Below are 18,752 nucleotides of genomic sequence, written 5' to 3' on the forward strand. Positions count from 1 at the left end.
TGCTGCTGGGAGCTGACGAGCAGGGCTACAGGTGTTAACTGCAGGCACTTTGCAAGGGCCATCCCCGCTCCATGCAGTTTTGGCTGCAGTGGGGCCTCACCCAGCAGGGTTTGGGCAGTGTTGTGACTGTATCATGGCATTATCAGGCTGCAGCAGACCTGCCCTGTGACCACTGCCATATGCCCACTTACCAGCAGGTATTGCACAAGCTCTTCATCTGATGGACAGGCTGCCCCCTCGATCACCCTGGGCTTTGCCTAAAACCCTCGCAGGCTTCCTCCATGCTGCCCACGAGGAGCCCTAGAAGAGCCTAGGCAGAGCTCAGCATCCTCTTGTGCCCTTCTGTGCTACCCTACCTGGCTCTGCTCCCACCTGTGCGACATGGCTCTGCACTTTAACATTTAACCGACTCTCACTCCTGCTTCTCCAGCCTCCTGCAGGGTCAGTTTTGCCAGCAAGGTGCCTGCTCGAGCAGCCGCCTCCCTCGCTCCCCTTGCCTGCTGGGGCACCCAGCAGCTCCCCGAGGGAGCCCCTCCACACTGCAGCCAGCTCAGACCCTCGACACCTCTCTGGCATCTCGCAGCTAACTCGCTGCTGGCCATAGCCACCCAGGCTCCCCTCCTACCAGCCCTGCCACAGCCGGGTGCTCTTACCCTGCCTAATAAACTGTAAACAGGAGCATTCCCAAGCGGATGCTGGTCCCTGCCATGCTGAGGACAAGTCACCCTCCTGAGGTGGCTTTCTGCTGCCTTGCAGGAGCCGAGGGAAGTAGGTGCAAAGCAAAAGAGAGAAGGATTTAAGGAAGAGCTTAGTGAATCCATCTGTGCTGACATTCATCAGTGTCACTCCTTGGCTGCAAAAGCAATATTTATAAATCACGTTTCAAAACTGGCTACAAATTTGTACAAAGAAACAGATGGGTTGGTGGTAGCAGTTTGTCACCACTGATATTTATATGGAGGAGTAGAGACAAGTGCAAGAGGGGTGAATGCATGAGAGGGAGGCAAGGGGGGGGACAAAGTAGGACACAGCAAGGGAACCCATGAGAGCAGGGGGCAAAGGTGAGTGCACCCAGGGTGCTCAATGGACTGGAGAAAAAGCAGGGGGGAGAAATCAAAGGAAGGGAGATGACACCAAAACGCACACACATTAGAAATGAAGGGTGCCTCCATCCGCACAGGCAGCTGCCTCCTCTTGCTGTGGAAGACAGCATCACTTTGCAATTGGGAGGGTCTCCAAACACCCCGGGAATAACCCTGCAGCAACAGCATTTGTTTTCCTGAGAACAGAAGGCAGGGGGTAATGCCAGCTTTTACTCATTTTATGCAGTGTTGCACCACATGCAAAGTTTGTGGGATCGTTTAGCACGAAGGATTACCCTGTGCAACGAGAGCCTCATCCCACTCAAGAGAGCAGCAGCTCTGGAGGAGATGGCGGTGCACGAGCCTGTGTCCTGCACCCTCCTCGGGTTCTCGGGTTGCTGCTGGTGAACCCCGGCTGAGCGAACGGGGGGCAATCCCCACAGAGCACCGGGCAGTGAAGCAGCCCCCGCTGAGCTCCAGCCACCCCTGGCCGGGTCCCTCCTGCCAGACAGGCGGGGCAGCAGTGATGGCTCTGAGATTGCAACCCAGCAGCAGCTTACATCCCGGCTCAGAGCAGGGAGTGCAGCCCCAGGTCCCTCAATGCTTCTGGATAGGTCCGGGTAGGGACAGACACCGGGGTTTAACTCAGCACGCTCAAGCATGTTTTCATAAGGTCCTTCAGAGCAAGTGAAGGAGTTAATCACTGGGCGTGGGGCAAAATCTTGCAGAGGATTAAAGCTTGCTTACATGATAAGAAGCAAAGGTCTTGTGAACAGCTGCCCCATCAGTGTAGGGGGAGGGACTCGGGTCAGGAACAGCTGCACTTTTTAGGACACAAAGCAGTATCAGTCCTTCTACAATTACGTCTGAAGCTTTTTGCTGCAAGTTCCATTTTGACCATCCCTAGTAATGCCGAACAAGCAGGATCTTACATCAGCAGAGGGTTCCTCTGATAAGCTCAGAACAAACTAAATCAGACTTTTGACAGATGAAACTGCAAAAAGAGGGAAAAAAAATGGTTTAAAAAACCAACAACAAACCACCAAGCATTTCAACGTGGTCTGCTGGCTTCCATCTGGGCTGACCCCTTTGATGAGTAAGGGCACATCCGGCTCAAGAAGATCCCAGTATCTGCAAGGGTCTCTACTGTACTTACCACTGCAACCAGCACCTAAATTCACCCAAGACACCAGTCAAAAATAGGAAGCAGCCTGATAACTACCTTTCTAGATTGCCATCATCCACACAAATGCAGCCTGACCTTGCAATCCGCAAAACCAGATAGCAGCCAGGGCTCAGCCAGCAAAAACTGTGTCACACCTCGTCAGTTACAGCAGCAGGCAGGGATTGAGTCATCAGGAGCCGCTCAGCCCAGAGGCGCAAAGAACCCCAGAGCTTCCCAGAGGAACGGATGGGCCCTGCCCAGCTGCACTTCCCAAAAGACAGGATGAGCCTCAGGAAACACAGAGGAACCACGCTTCTAAACCACCACTTAACAGGGAATCTGGCTCTGCTGGCCATGTCCCAGGGAACCAGCAATGGCAGAGGGCTGGCTGCTGTATGGCCCCGCTGCCTCCCAGGACTCCTGAGCTGCTCCCATTTGTTGGGGGCACAGTGGCTGCCCACCTACATGGCAGCCCCGGGATGACCTGTGCTCCAGGATTTACCTTGGAGAGGGATAAATCATAATGCTCAAAACAGGAGAATGTTCATCTGCAAATGCACATCATCCCCTTGCCTGCGGGCAAGTTAGAGATTTCGCATCAGGAAAGGGACTGAGAGCCCTTAAAACATCAAAGGCTAACCAGACAGCACAAGAGGAGCTTTGGACCTGTCTGCAGCAGAGAAGAAAGCTGGCAGAGCATCCTTGAGGAAACCCAAACTGCTAGCTGACCAGTCCCACCGTTTCAGGTTAGTAAGGAGCCTTGCAGGGTACCCAAAGCATCCTGAGCTCCACCTGGCACAGATGGATCATAAGCCCACAGCCCTGTTTCCCTCCCCATGGCCAGCTGTGCCACTCAGCCAGGAGGCTGCAGGACTGGGAAGGGTGCAGCAGGGCTTACCCTTAATATCCAGCAGAGAAAAATGGTGGTTGTTGGTGGCTTCAGATGCCAGTGTGAAGTAGAAACGATGGCCGCTCTGAGGCTCATCACGGTCCACAACGCTTATTGTTTGGATCAGCTGTGGAGAGAAAGCAGAGGTGAGAATCAGTGCTGCCTCTGCAGCTCCTCCCACGGGCCCCACTTGCAGGGTCCAACCCAGCAGAGCATCACTGGCTTCTGCCACAGCAAGGGATGAGCCTTTGCCCCCATAGACAGGGTTAGCCATAGGACACCAGCAAAGTGGCTCCCAGCGTGACAGCAGCTGCACAGGAAGATGTTCAGGCAGAAGGGGAAGGACGGGCAGGCTGGCACTGGTCCACAGTGCTGCTCACAGCACGAGACCCCTGCAGGCGCTGATGGAGACCCAGGCGAAGGGCTGGGGGACACCCACTACCTGGCCTGGCTTGGCATCCTCACACACAGCAGCTTCATAGGGGGTGGCGAGCTCGGGTGGATTGTCATTCACATCCAGGATACGGATAGGGAGAGAGGTTCTCGACACCTGTGAGTGATTATCTGAAACAAAAAAAGCAGCAGAGCTTCAGCAGGAAGAGCCATCTGCTACTAGCAGGGAGCAAACCCTCCTTACATCTGTCCATCCAGAGGCCATCACGGCCGCTCAGCTGCTGCCAGCGCAGAGGGTCATGCAGCTCTGCCTGCCCACAGCACAGACCATCTCTGCGGGCCGGCGGTGCCCACAGAGTATTACTCAGCCTCACCACACCTGTTTTCCCGTAAAGAAACCCAACCACTGGGCTACATACCAAGGACTCCCGAAATGCTGTTGTTGGCCTGTTCTACCCCTGGAAAAGCTGAGCAAGTCCCCACAATAAGGGTCAGCCACCACCGATGAGCATCTGTGCTGCAGCCAGAAAGCACCAAGAGGAGACAAACAAATTCAGATGCAAGAACATCACACCCTGACTTGGATCCTGACCCTTACACCTCAGGGGGCTAGCAGCAATGGCTGAGAGCCAAGCGAGCAGAGAGCCAGGGTGTGAAACAGCTGGTATCAACTAAGAGCACAGGACAGTGATAAAATCTGCCCCATGCACCTCCACCACACCCAGGTGATTTGGGGTTGAATGCTCCCTGTCAGGGCATGAGACTCCTGCCCTGGGACTTGGGCATTGCACACTGACACCAGTTTTTACATTGCCATCAGCAGCTTGAACTTGAACCAAGCACCATTTGCCAGCTGGCACAGGGGGGTCACACGATAAGATCTAGGGCAGCCCTTTCACCCCCGCACGCACCAGCCCATGCCTCACACAGGCAGCAGCGCTGGGGGGCTCGCTGCCCGCTCCCCTCCCTTGGGCGCACGCGGAGCTGCTGGTGCTGCTCTGCACTCGCTCCACACACGGGATGGGGATTGCATTTACAGCTCTACTCACTGCAGTGCCGCTCTACCCCACGGCATGCACCGCAAAGGTACACTGAGCCCTCGCTATAAGATTATAAATCACTCTGGAGGGCCTAATGTTTTCTGAAGCACCTCATATGCTTCCAGAAATGAGAACTCCCGCATACTCCATCTCCTTTGTTTTACCCAGAGGTTGCAAAACTGTGACAGACCCGATGCCTCTCTCCTCGCTTGGGCAGTAGCTCTGCTGACTGTTTGTCTATAAAATTAATGCTGGCCCCCGCAGCTCAGGTGGGGGAGGACCCAGGCGAGAGGGGATTTAGCACTGCTCCATAATAACTAGGAACCTAAGCCCCCTCCCCAGAGCTGCCTTCACCCCTTTCTCATGTTATCACTCCCTCTCACCCAGACCAGCTGCTCTGGTGATTAGATGGTTGTTTTCGGGGGAGGGAGGCAGAAGTCGTGACTAAAACCCTCGAACGATGTGTTATTTTAAAAGGCATGTTGGTGCAGTGAAATAAACTGCAATTGTTTTCAGGGAGAGAGAAAGGGGGAGGCAGCGGGGTGGGAAGGGAGGGGGGGAGACCAGGGGAGGTGGAGGTGTGCCCCTGATGCCCACTGGGGTCACGAACGAGCAGGAGGAAAAAGGGTTCAATTCCCACAAGAAAAAGGATGACAGCATCTCATCACCCCCTCCTCAGCCCACAGGAAGATGGATAACCATCCCTGCTGCTCAGCTCTGAAGCAAGCTGCCATTGCCCTACAGGCACTACAGAGAGAAAGATGAGGAAAGGCAAAAAGAGAAGGGAGGAAGAAGAGTCCAGGAGGAGGAAGAGCCCAGGGCCCCACCTCTTCCCCTTCCTAACCGCGACCCAGAGGAGCAGTTCCTCCCCTGGCGCCTGATCCGACTGCGAGCAGGAGCCGATCCCAGTGCTGCCGAACTCTCCCCAGGACCCGTCAGCGTGGCACGTGCAACAGAGGGTCTGCAGGGCCAGGTCAGGACACCTGGGTGAGCCTGAGTATGGCAGCTTCCCTTTGAGATCACATCTCACAACCCCATGAGGAGGGATGTGATCAGCCTATTCAGAGCTGGGCATAACCGTAGGTCTGTCGTCTTCCACAGCACCAGCGAGCAGCTGCCAGGAGTGGTTTATGAGTGGGGTCATCCATGCGCCGCAGCACAGTGCCGAGGACCTGTGTCAACCCCTCTGCCAGAGCCATAAATAACATCCCTCTCCCCTGAGCACAGCTCAAAGCACAGGTGTCCTTTCTAAATGCACCCAGTCATAAAAAAGCTCTCCTTTTGCCCCCTCCAAAATTTCTGAAGCCTGAGGCTCATGCTTACTCCTGGCTCAGTGACAGCTTTAAAATTTGACGTCTCCAGGAACATCAAGGTTAGAAATGCAACCCTTCCATTGTTGTCTACACTTCCAGTGAGGCACACATAGGCTTCCTTTTAATTTTGATTGTACCATGACCTTTTTGAAGGTTCCTCAAGTGCTCTTTAGCAACCTTCCTCTTCCTTTGAGCCAGTACCTGGATTTATGGGTGGAAAATATGAAAAACGGTTGGATGCATTTGAAGAATCAAATAATCTCCAAAACATCTCTGAAATATGTTTTCTGTAACTTGTGTGGCATAAACTGAATTTATGATGGTCAGAAGCGAGAATAAGATTGTTGGAGTACATCTGTGATGAAAGGCATGATGCACCTAACTAATGCAGACTTCACATCTACAAGGCCAAAAGCTCTGTGCTTGCTCTACATACACCAAAATGTACGCACGTACCCCTACACATGCTCCAGCACACAGAAGTAAATGCTCAGCAGGCAGGTACCGCTGCCAGGAAGAACAGCAGACTGGGTGGATGACGGCTGCGGGAAGGCACAGAAACATGCCCTTGAAGGGCTCCACCAAGCTGCACCTGGCCAGGGGACGGGGCAGAGGGTTGCGTGTGCCAGGCTGAGTGCGACTGGAGAGGAAAAAAGTCGTCTTCCATTGCAGCGTCTCTCCTCGGTATTCCAGTTCAGCTGACTGACATGCAAATTAGTTTAATTATTTCTTCTTCTAAAATAAATTATATTTTGCAGTGGCTGCAATATGTTGTGTCAGGCAAAATTACATTCAATATTTTTAAACTAATTGATGTCAGCCTTGAGAAAACCTGATTGACAGCAGCGAGGAAACTAGGCTGCTACCTAAACGCTTTCCTAAATTAAAATTAAACATGCCGTTTTTCTGCGTTTCCTCCAGGAGTTGGAATGCTATTAATCTGAAAAGACTAAGGAAAGAGACATGGAAAATACACAGAACAAGGGGGAGATGTTGGAACCACAGCAGTGCAGTATGGAAGCTCCAGGCTGATGACTGGTAGCTGCCTTTGCCAACATGGGCTGAATTATTTCAGAGCTGCTGGAGCCTGCTGGGGGTGGGGGGACAGAGTTCTGCCCATCGCTTCCACACTGCAGCATCTGCACTTTCCTCAGTGCTACAAACAGTGCAGCTAAGGACAAGCAGCGAGCGTGGCCTGGACCCCCCGTGCCGGGATGCTGCCCGGTGGGCAGCGCAGCAGCTTTGAAGCAGGAGAAAGCCACAGTCCTGCTGCATGATGACGCTGAGACTGAGCCTCAAATGCTCCGGCTGAATCTTCAGCGACACCGCAAACTATTTTTTTCTTTAATTAACCATGAAAGTAATCTGAACAGTAAAACATTAGTCTTAAAACATTCAGATGCAAAACACCAACAACATGCCCTCTCCCTGGATTCTGGACAGCCAATCGCTTGCTGGACTAACACCGAGCAGCTCTGGGCAACTGCTCTCAAATGCTGGAAGCTTTGCAGCAGAAGCTCACAATAATGGGAAGGCATTGCAGAGATGCTTGACGACCCCTGCCACGGCAGGAAAGGAGGGGATCCCTGGTTACTGCTGCGCTGGGATCCAGTCCTTACCCCTCCAGACCTTCACACAAACTCACAATAAAGCACTTTGCATTTTTACACCCAAACCTCTACTGTGAAGCTCCAAATCCAACCATAGCTGAAGCACACATACTATTTGCACTCCTGCCTGCACATATGGCCATGTAGTGATACCACACACAGAAAGGCACTCTGCAGCTTTCCTGGGGTCTGAAGCACAGGTTGAGGACCATGGGCTGCTGTTTGTGGCTGCAGCACCTGGGGAAACACAGCTCACAGACACCGTTGGGCACAGTGTACAACCCACTCTCTTCTGCCTCAAGACCAATTTGGTACAATACTGGATTCAAAAATGTTTATTTTAGTAGGGAAGCCAGAAGGGCAGGGGTGGAATTTATTCCTCAGTATCTCAGCAAATTGGGAGAACAAAATGCAGATTAGAAGACTGGGATGGGCCACTCTGCTTTCCAGCACTCATGCCATGGCTGTGAAGCACAGGGTGGTTTTGAAGATCAGTGCAGCTGCCTGACTGCAAAGCAGAGCACTGATGGCAAGGACAAAACAGGGGCGTGCCAGGGGTATGGCTCGTCGGACACAGGCAGCTACATCAGAGGCTGGAGCTGAAAACGTGGCTCCCAGCTGAGGGGAAGCAAAGCGGAAGCAGCAGTTAAGCCAAGTAACATATAAATGGCTCTCACCTCTCCTGAGTCCTGCCTGAACTCAGCAGCATGAGAGTCATTAAATCGCATCCAAACACAATGCTCTGATTAAAGCCAGTCTCCAGCAGGAAGATTTATCATCTCAATTACCAGCAGTGGCCACAGCAGTCAAGGCCTCATCATTTTACATGAGCAAAGAGGAAAACAGGAAGAGAATCACTAATATTAGCCCAAGGAAGGTAAACAGCTTGTGAGGGAGATGAAGATTTATCTCTGGAAACACTTGGCCTGGTCCCAGGCCAGATTTGCTGAACAGCCCCCATGCTTCCTGCTGGCTGCCACATTGCAAGACCAAATATTCTGCTGGTCACCAGCCGGCAGAGGCAGCTCATGCTGGGGACTGCCTGTTCCGCAGGGGGAGACCTGCCCCTCCTCTCCTCCCGCCAGCGGCACACAGCCCAACCAGCCTCACAGGTGCAGCCAGGCACCTTCTGCAGCTTTTCTTACTGCTCCTCAGATGCAAATACACTCTCTCTGGTTATCTGTAGGTGGGACATGCACCCCTGGAAATGGTCTCTGCTGCAGCAGCACTGGGTCCCAGATGGGGCTCTCAGAGGTGGGGGGACAGCTCTTGTATCAGAGCTGCTCAAACCTAACAGACAGGCTGCCTGCGGGAACAAGTGCTGTCAGTGGGCAAGCTTTCCATCAGCTGCTGTTTGTTAAACCCTTCTCAGGACAGTCCTGCCAGCAGGCAGGGAGGGCAACTCAAGGAGGCCGTAGGGAGGCAAGACCTTGGTGTAATACACTCCAGGCCACGTGCCCATGCGCCACAGGAATCGAGCAGGCACAGCTTCCCACCAGTCCCAATGAGCTGGGGTGCCAGGTATAAGCCCAGGCAGTAGGATGCCTGGTGGGCTCGCTCCATTCCTTCTGCAAAGTTTACATCTCACTGAGGAGAGAGGAAGAATATTTTACCACGTGCCTCTGCCAAAGTTGATCACGTCCTGCTGGGCTGTGCAGCAAACCCTGCAGCAGCCAGCTGCAACCCGCATGCCCACAGCAAACACCACAGGGCCTCACCAGCTCCCCCCAGCCCCAGACACCTATGTGCTGGGAACTGCTGCGTGCTGGACATGCCAACACCAGCGCGGAGGCTCCCAGCCACCCCGTGCTCCGTGCTCACGCTGCCGCGGCTGATCCCACTGTGCTGGGCACAGCCCGACAGCTGCTGCACAGCCCTGCTCCGAAACCCCTCTATCACTTGGAAGGCTGTACCTTTACAACTGCCCTTTCCGCCAGAGGATTCAGACATAAATTGTACTTTAAATTCAATATCAGTCATTAATATTTCATGGTTACAAAACATGAAGGATAACGTCACTGGGAGGAACGTCTGGACAGTTAAAACAGATGAGTCAGAGCTCTCCACAGGAGAAGTCAGAGCACTGAAGAGCCTCCCTGGCTTTTGAAGCGATCCAGCCTGACAGGCTTCCCTGCCGGAGGGGAGCCACAGCATTTACTGACTTGTTCTGAAATCCTAGCTGTGGCGTGTAAATATTGTCCTTCTGATTCTTGTCACCTCAAGTTTCCTCTGCATGCTGAGTTGTGCTGCAACACCACAACCCCCTCCTCCCCGACCACTGCTGGCAGAGCCTTCCCATGGAGCCCACCGGACATGCCGTGGCTACGCAGGTGTGGCCGGGCAGCATCAGCATGCCTGCCCATTGCTGCCTGATGCCAGGCAGGGCTCATGACAGCACTGCAGCCAGACGGTGCAGAGGTCACGCTGGCCAGCAGGCACAAAGCATCAGTGCAGAGAGGCGCTTGGGACACACAGCAGAGCCAGAGATGTCCCCCCCGGGGCGGTGTGGGTCTGGCCAGGGCCGCTACTCCCTCCTCTCCCTGGGGCAGCCAGGCCTGCACCCTGGCCTGGCTAGAGCAGATGGCTGCTGCTGCGGCAGGGTGGCCCCGCAGCAGGAACCGATCTCTGGGCCTCAAGTCAGGCCCTGACACAGCTCCTCGAATGTGAATGGCATCTTCTTGCTCAAGAACGAGCAAAGAAATGAGATCCGGAAGTCCTGAGGGGTCTCTGTGAGTGAAGCCCGGGGAAGACTCCTGCTCACAGACAGACAGGTCTTGGCACATGCCTACAGATGTCAGAAGGTGCTCTGCAGCCAAAGCAGCTCCCTGGTACCAGCTGTCATGGAGTAGCAGAGCACAGCAGGTTCCAGGCTGCCCTGGCAACTTGCGCATCCAAAATGTGGAAAACTTTGAAGAATACGGCAATGCCTTTCTGCTTCCCAGCATTGTGCCTGGGACTGAAGCCCCTTCTCCATCTTCAGGCTCGGAAAAAGGATGAACATAGAGCACACCCTGGGGCCCATGGGGCCAGATCCACCATTGTGCACAGGACCTGCAGAGCCAATGAGCCAAGGCACTGTGCCAACACGACAGAGGCCAGTAGGATGCCCAGGGCAGCCTCACCGACTTCCTACCCGCAGCAGAATACCTGCAGGGAAGCAAAGCCTGCCCTTTGCTGCTATTATTTTCTTTTCATTCCTCAGGAGTTTATTCAGAGCTCCAGGACCCAGATTTGTTCTTTTCTTTCTTAACTGGAAAAGAAAAGACAAACAGAACTTCTGCTAGAAGCGTCCACACTAGGCTCTGCCATTCCCATCATGCAGAGGGAAGATAAACTAACAAAACCTGCAGAGCCACTAAGCTGTTCCCTCCTGGCTCTCCCAGCTGGGTGTGAGCAGATTTGCCAGTTACTGTAAACACAGGCTAAAGGATAGCACAGCTATAAGGGAAGGTAGAGACCATTACCAGCACTCTCATGGAAGGGTCAGAAAGGAGCTAATTTCAGAAGAGGACCAAAGAGCTTCACCTCATCCTCTGCCTGAGACTTTTCTGCAGGGTGAGGCCAAGTGCTGTGGCCAGAGCTGAAGCAGCCTGGTGGTACCAGCCCTGGCAGCACTGCTGCTCCCCGTCCCCAGCACAGGGGCTCAGGGACGCTCTGCCCCCACAGCTCCTTCCCACTGCTGCAGTGCTGGGACCTCCCATCCATTCCTTGCTGTACCTTGCCAAGCCTGCAGCCACACCAAGGGCAGGGAGACCAAGGAGAAAGGGCATGGGAGGCATCCAGAGCCACATACCCAGTGTGCAGGTAGAGCAAGTCTCAACCACTGTGAGCCCCCAGCAGAAGTGAGCGCTGGCAGCCGTCTGTGCCACAGGGCTCCAGTTGATTTGGCATCCCCCCACAGCATATGGCTGAAGCAAGGGGACGTGGGTGATGTGAACACAGACCCCCTGGGAGCCCCCAGAGCTGCTCAGCAGGTGTGAATGCAGGGAGCGAGCTGCGCAGGGATGACTGGCAGAGCTGGCGCATAGGTAACACAAATTTGATTAGTGTTCATCAAATATACTATTCGACCATGCTCCCTTATTAATGCTCGAGTCAGGAAGAGTATTTTTAGGTTGTCTAGGGAGATGTCAGACTCAGCGCTGCTGCTTTTTTTTTTTTTACTTCAGTGTTAATTAACACTTGCATCTTGGTCACCTCTACAGTGAACACACCCATATTTCCCCCTCTTGCCCATGCTGGTCCAGCACAGACTGTCTGCTCCACACAGCAGTCCTCCATCTCACCTGCTTCCATCGCCAGGACAGTGATGTTGTGCCACCCTGCTGTCTCCCGGTCCAGGACCTTTCCTGTCACAATGGCACCTGTGTTGGCATCGATGTCAAACATCCTCTCTGCGTCTGTGCTGCGGTCGATAGCGTACCTGAGACCAGGCAAAAGGGGAAACTGTGAACAGCTGGATGTGCCAGACCCAGCCTCATCATCAGCCCCAGGAGTATAGGGATTTAACACAACAGGCCCTGTATCACCGCTCTCACTTTTCCTCTGCTGCAGCATGGTACATGAAGGCCATGTTTCTACCAGACTGCAAGCCCAGAGCCCTCAAGTAAAATTGAAGCGTGGCTTTTGGTGCATAAAGTGGAACTAAGCACAGACTGTGGACAAGGGGGAAAACCTGCTCTGATGGGAACCTTATGCTCAGGATAGACAGAATGATATAGAAATCATGGGCTGTAACTTCACTCATGACTCTGGGAAGCTCCTGAGCTATAGGTTCAGGAAAGACACCAACCCAAACTGAAGGAGGACACCTCTGCTCAAGGAACCCACCTCACCTACCACCCTCTCTCCTGATCCTGCCACAGCACCCACCCAAGTGAGAGACCTGGAGGACAGTACAGCAGCACACAGGCAGGCTGTGAGCTGGACCTGCAGATAACCTGAACTGCAGCTACAGCAGTTACAAATGGCAAGGTCTCCTCTGAATCCAAATGGAACCTGTGCAACTGGAGCAAGAACCCTGGCAGCAGAGAGGTGTGCAACAGCCAGCATCCCAACAATCAACACAGCACATCATCCCCAGCAGCTCTGAGATTTGCCCTAGTTTGGGCTTCCTAGTTTCACAGGAGCAAGCTGAAGAGCTCCTCCAGCTCTAGCTGCTCAGCAGAGACCCTTCACACCCAGTTCTCACTCTCCTCCTTCAGCTGCTCCAGCGCTGGCCCAAACAGCCCCCTCCCTGGGCATCCCATCAACAGCCCACCCACTCCCCATGCCACCTCTGGGGAGCACAACTCCCACCTCTTCCTGAAGGGCAACACCACAGCTCACAAGAAGAGTCAGACACCTGGGTTTAGCCCTGCACCTTAGCCATGACACCACAAGCCCACGCAATCAGTACCAGTGGCATGTCCTGCATTTCCAACCATTGCACACAGAATAAAGCAAGCTAACATTAATCAGGGCACAATTAGATGTGTGCTCCTTGGAAGCAGGGACTGGAAGGAAAGCCCGATCCAGCTGAGGCCCTTGAGCACAGCCGTAACACAAATAAACACCACCACTGCAATCAGAATTAGAAATCCAGAAGGCCTAGAAATCACAAACAATAAAGCATAATGTTATTGTGTACAGCATCTTTCATACACACTGCATCCCAGAGTGCTTTACAGAATTAAATAATACAAGACAGCAAAGAGTACAAAGGATAAATTACCAAAAGGAGGGCTGTGAATAAATTAAAGCCTTCAGTCACATGTCCAACAACAGAAGGAAGATAAACGTAGGGAGAAAGCAAGCTGGAAAGCTGACAAGACAGGACAGTACTGAGAGGCCACATCAGACAAGAGGAGCAGAGCAGGACAGGCTCTAGGTTAGAAGCACATTCTGGATGGTGGAGGCCCTCCACACACTGTGAGGCAGCTTTCCCAAGTGCTTGCGCCTCACCTGGCACAGTCCAGCTGTGGTCTGTGGGTCCATCATCCACATGGCTTGCAGCTGAGGAACACCAGCTCACCTTCTGCATGCAAGGATAATCACTCTGCACAGAAGCATCGATGGCCTCCATGCCCTTCTGTCCCATGCCCTAGGGGGGAACCAGCTGCAGATGAGAGTGCCTCCTGAGGGGCACCTATCCACACAGCCGGGCAACTCTGTCTCTGATGGAGGCACATACAATGGCATTTATACACTGTTTAAAGTGTTATACAGTACCAGGTTACATTCCCTAGCTCTCTCCCTTTCAGGCAGACAGGGGGATGAGAGACAAAATACAACAGCACTTGCTTGTAGTTAAGGAAAAACATTCAAAAATCACTATCTAAAGCGCATCTGCGCACATTCACAATCTAGCACATTCTGCACCTATGTGGCTGGCTTCCTCCCCCCTCCTCGCATCTAGAGGTGATGGGGATCTGCTACACAAAGCCAGGTACAAGCCTAGGCATCTCTGAACCAACTGCCAGGGACTTCCTAGCCATCCTGCATTTTCTGCCCCAACTCCCAGCTGGAAACAGAGCCTCTACAGGCTTGTAGCCAGCTCCACAAGGGACAGTGACACTGTCTTGGCACATACTGCAGCCTCTCATCCACTCTGTGCTCGCTCACTGCAAAGGGAAAGGAGAGGTTTGGCCACTCTGACTTGTACACATCAGTCCAATGTACTGCTGGAAGGAGGAACGGAAACTGGGATGTCAACACCTAATATCTTTCCAATACCATAATTGATGCATTTGCATAACTGTTTCCATTGTTCTCCCACATCACCTGACCTGGAACACATCCTGTTCTTCCATTCCACTTTTGAATGCTGTTACAGTTCAAGATGGTACTTACTCTTCATGTGCCTTCCCTGCTTCTCGGGTAAGCACACGCCCGTTTTGTTCACACTCACATCATTGCTGCCTAAACAAAGATGTCTGCAAAAAATAGCTACACAGAAAAACCCAGCTAGTGACTGGAGACATCACTGAGCCTGGAAACATCTGACACCGGCTGCCTGCATGGCCAGAGGGCAGGAGGCTGGTAGGGGAGCACTCTACCTCATGCCACTGGTAACCTTTTCTAATTGCTTTGCTGCTAAGGTTGTCTTCTGCCACTTCAGAATTGTCTGCTGAGGACTGACTGCCTGTACTCTATAGCAGGGCACAAACCAAATCAGAAATCTGATCCCTTTGTCACCACCGCTACACAGAGAGCTGCCACCTTCTCAACACTGCACCAGGGGAAGGAGACAGAGCTCTGAGCCTTGCCTGCATTTGCCACAAAAGCAGGGCTGAGCCTGCTTCTATGTGCTGTGATTTTGGAGGTGGCCAGTCCAGGTGGGTCTGTAGCTCTCCATCTGCGCAAAGTGCTGTGGAGGCTCTGGAGCACTAGGCTGGCTCTGGAGTTGGGGACTGAGGGGGGACAGGGATGTCCATCCACCCCACCAAAGCCACAGCCATAACCCGCTCAGAGCTGCAGATCAACCTGCTCCACGCAACAACAGACCTCCCCCCTTCCACGAGCTTATGGCTAACCCTGTGCTAGTGAGAAGCTATCCACTGTGCTGTTTACATCATTTTGCGCAATACAATCTTTACCAACCAAAGTCTGTGCTGACCCCCACAAGCTTCTCCACCTCTAGTAGTCCAGCTTCATATTCATCTGTCCCACTGAAGTCAAACAGTGCTTCTCACCTGGGAAGGGGCAGCAATTAATCCCTGGCTCCTCCAGGTACTCAGAGATAGGGCATATGCTCATTCCTCCTAAAGCTGGCTTGTGCTCCATATCTGGAACTGCAGTCCCCAGCTCTGATTGGGATGCGGACCTTGTAATCCATTTTCCTCTCTTCCTGTTGGCACTGCCTGTTGGTTTGGATGTTACAAGTGACTGTTTAATTTAGACAGCTTTCTTGGTCTCATCTTTCTCGTGAATGCATGTCTCAAGCAGTTTGTTTCACTTCTCCCTCTGAATGCAACGAGGAGCACATTTTATGCCATGTGTTTTGTTAATAGGGAGCTTTTCAAACACTATGTGAAAAGCTTTTTGTTGTGTTTGTTTTTTCCTCCTCTCTTTTGTGTTGAAGCAGGTTGTAGTTCTTGCTGTGCTGTTGGAGTCTATAAAATGCCCGTGTCCAACACATGCCTATGGATTTGGTGAATGCCAAACAAGAATATCTCTGAGAACCTTAAATCCCAAGCAACATCTTCCCACTGCTGATAAAGCCTGGAATGCACACAATCAGAGCACAGGCTCCCACTGCAGAGAGAAAAAACAAAAGGCTCCCATACATACAGCCTCACGTACACAGACAGTCTATCACTATTACCTCACAATGGCTCAGCTGAGAAAAAACTGCACTATGCCCAGCTAAAGCCAAAAAGCCAACTGGAAACCAAATTCTTTCTGAAAAAGAGTGGTTGCAGCTTTTGTTAGGCAACAAACACGGATGGAATAAAATAAAAAGCACCGGTCCTTTAGAAAGGCATTTCCTGCCTGTACCACGGTGGGTTTTTGTGTTCCTCCCAAGGATGCATGCAGCTCCTCTGCCGTGCTGAACTTCAGCATGACTCCCTACTTCGCAGTGTCAGCACCAGAGGGAGGGTGTCCCTCTCAAGCAGCCACAAGCTGGGGCTGCTCACCCAGAGAGGTGGGGTGCTCTTTGGGCACCCTATGCCACAGCTCTCCTCCCACCTGGGCAAGCGGCTGCCGGGGCTCTACATCCATATGCAGCTGGGAGAGGAGCAGCAAGCAGTGCCTCGGATGCCTCCCAAGGACAGGGGAGTCAGAGGCCCCTTCAACTCTCACATCTCCATAACAAGTCAGTTTGCAGCCCAGCTTGTCTGGAAGGGATTTGTTCTCACACTAAGTGGGCACAGCCTTGTGGGACAAGCAGATCACCAGGAGGGCAGGGGACCACCAAGCTGAAATATGCCTCCAGAAGCTGCTTCAGGCTGGACAGTGTGGCAGGAGCTGCACAGCCCTGTTTGTGCTGGCCTGGGGAAGAAAACAAGAGCCAAGGGCACCTCCTTTCCCATTTGGCTAAAAATACTTCCCAAACCTCGTTATTGGCAGCCTAGTGTCAGCACGACCTGGAAACGCTGACAGAGGTGATTTTTACTCTGCTGTCTCTGGCAGGAGAGAGTGCATCTCGTCATGACAGAAGGTTGGGGCTCTCCCCTATCTACAGGGCAGAGCCAACACACAGACCAGAGTCCAGGAGACAGCAGCCACTGCAGAAACACAGCCATGTCTTTGCTCCCACCTCTAGCAGATGAGGATCAGGAAGTTAAAAGGGATCCACTAAACTGCAGCAACTTGAAAGGGTTCATACCAACTTCAAGGAGCTGAGGATCAAATACTGGTCATGCTGTCAGGACCAGTTGCTCTCTAACGTATCAGAGGTGAAGTACAAGTGCTGGCTTCTTGTGACTGTACTTTGGAGTAGCACACTTGAAATGTGAGGTGACTTACTGCCGTCTCCTGCTGACGGGTTAGTGTCACATCCTGGCAGGGTGCTGCAGGACACTTGTGTTAATGTTTGTGCACCACTTTGAAGCTGTGAACAGCTGCCTATGTGGCAAAGCATTTTATTAAATCACCTGGCTAGCCAGAAGACAGGAAAGCAGGAGAGATCCAACAGCACCTTCTTCCTGCATTGATGCCACATCAGCGTGACCAATATAAACCTGCATTTCCACTTGGTACATGCTAAAATGGCAGGGAAGGCTCACCCACCCACACTCCCCAGGCAAGCACTAAGTGAGCATCAAAAGGGGACGGAGCTGCCACTGCTCATAACAGCAGACACTGCAAGAACAGAGGGGAGTGAAGAGATGGACTGATAGAGACCAAATGCCACAAGGGAGCATGGGGGACACAGGATGAGCTACCTGCCCAAGGATAGCTGGAGGGAGGACGCATATTTGAATGCATCAACCCTGACAAAGGAAAACATGTTGCAATTCCCAAGCTGCAGCAGATGTCTGAGTCTTGTTGGCTGGGCCCTTGTGCCCGAGCATGAGGCATTGCCTTGTCTGGCACTAAGCTTGCTATAAGAGAGGCACTTGCATAGTGAAGTTTGGGCTCTAACCTTCTTGCTCCTGCTGAGCACTTGAATCTGCTTCTCTCTGCTCCAAGTCCCCATCACCTTCTGCACAGTAGCAGAAAGCCTCCCTCCTCTGCTTTCTTTTGTTCTGTCTGCAAACAATGCAACAAGCTCCACAGGGAAGTAGCACAAAGAGCAAGAAAACACAAGAATAAGAATAGTTCTGTCCCCAAGGCCTCTTTCCTACAATTACAGATCAGAAAATAAAATCTATGTTCTGTAGCACCGCTAGAAACAGTCAAGTGAAAAAGCACATGCACACATGTACACACACAGATGTGTAGAAAGACTGCACACATCTGAAGAGTGAAAGCTAACAGCCACATGCTCAGGGTGGGCAACAAAGAAAGAAATCAGACATGTAGCCTGAATGGAGAGGGTAGCCACATGACAAGGTGAGCAAGAGGTACTTGAGAACATGTCCAACAGACAGCACTGACTAGTGCAAGTGGTGTAACACTCACGTATATAGTTCTAGTTCCTGGCATGCCAAGACTGATTTCATTCACATTCACCCTAAAGACAACTTTCAGCACCCAGCTCTGTGACACAACTCTCTGCTAGCTGCCAGGCATCTGTAGATAGCAGCTTTCCATGTGTAAATTCTTCTCTGAGCTTTCTAAACATCTCAATCTTCATTTCCATGAAAATCTGGAGATACCCCTCACCCCACCTTGAACCAGTGTGTTCCCCATGGCTGTACAGCGCTGGAGCTCAGCACCCCAAGCAGCCACACGAGGACATCATTGAATGGAATCAGTAACTGTAATCGAGCCCTCCCTGGCCACGTCCTCCTCCATCCCACATCCCTGTCCCCGCTGTGTCCCAGTTTATTGCTGCCTGGGACGGGCTACCTACAGAGCTCTCAAATGTAAAGCCATCGCTGCTCATTTGAAGTGAGCAGCTGTGCACAAGGCGCCTTCAGCCCTGCCGTCACCTGGCATGAGAACACACATTTCAAGGAAAATTTCCACACGTTGAGGATGTTTTCTGAATACCAGCTTTCCACCCCAACTGCTTGTGACTTGGGCCAGTTGGCAGAGCCAGAAGGCTGCTTTGTGCCTTAGGTATTAAAAATTTAACAAGGTAACAATCTCTTTAGCCACAAATTACATGGAAATAGGAAATGTCCTGTGCAGATAAGCTGCTGCCTGGATTATGTCCCCTGCCCAAATA

At 52.4% G+C, this 18,752-nt stretch overlaps 1 protein-coding gene across 1 annotated transcript in view; it reads right to left on the reverse strand.

The window, feature by feature from the left end:
• The window catches only part of CDH22 (cadherin 22), an 87,024-nt gene that overhangs the window by 10,764 nt on the left and 57,508 nt on the right, over positions 1 to 18,752 (reverse strand). The window contains exons 8-10 of the mRNA XM_087750101.1: positions 11,779 to 11,915; positions 3,579 to 3,700; positions 3,146 to 3,263 (exon numbers count right to left, since the gene is read on the reverse strand). Coding sequence (XP_087606227.1) covers positions 3,146 to 3,263; positions 3,579 to 3,700; positions 11,779 to 11,915 — 377 coding nt within the window. The remainder of the gene's footprint in view (positions 1 to 3,145; positions 3,264 to 3,578; positions 3,701 to 11,778; positions 11,916 to 18,752) is intronic.

Source organism: Nipponia nippon, unplaced genomic scaffold (assembly GCF_047370975.1).
Source record: "Nipponia nippon isolate SJK-2023a ecotype South Korea unplaced genomic scaffold, ASM4737097v1 scaffold_13, whole genome shotgun sequence".
Lineage (NCBI taxonomy): Eukaryota > Metazoa > Chordata > Aves > Pelecaniformes > Threskiornithidae > Nipponia > Nipponia nippon.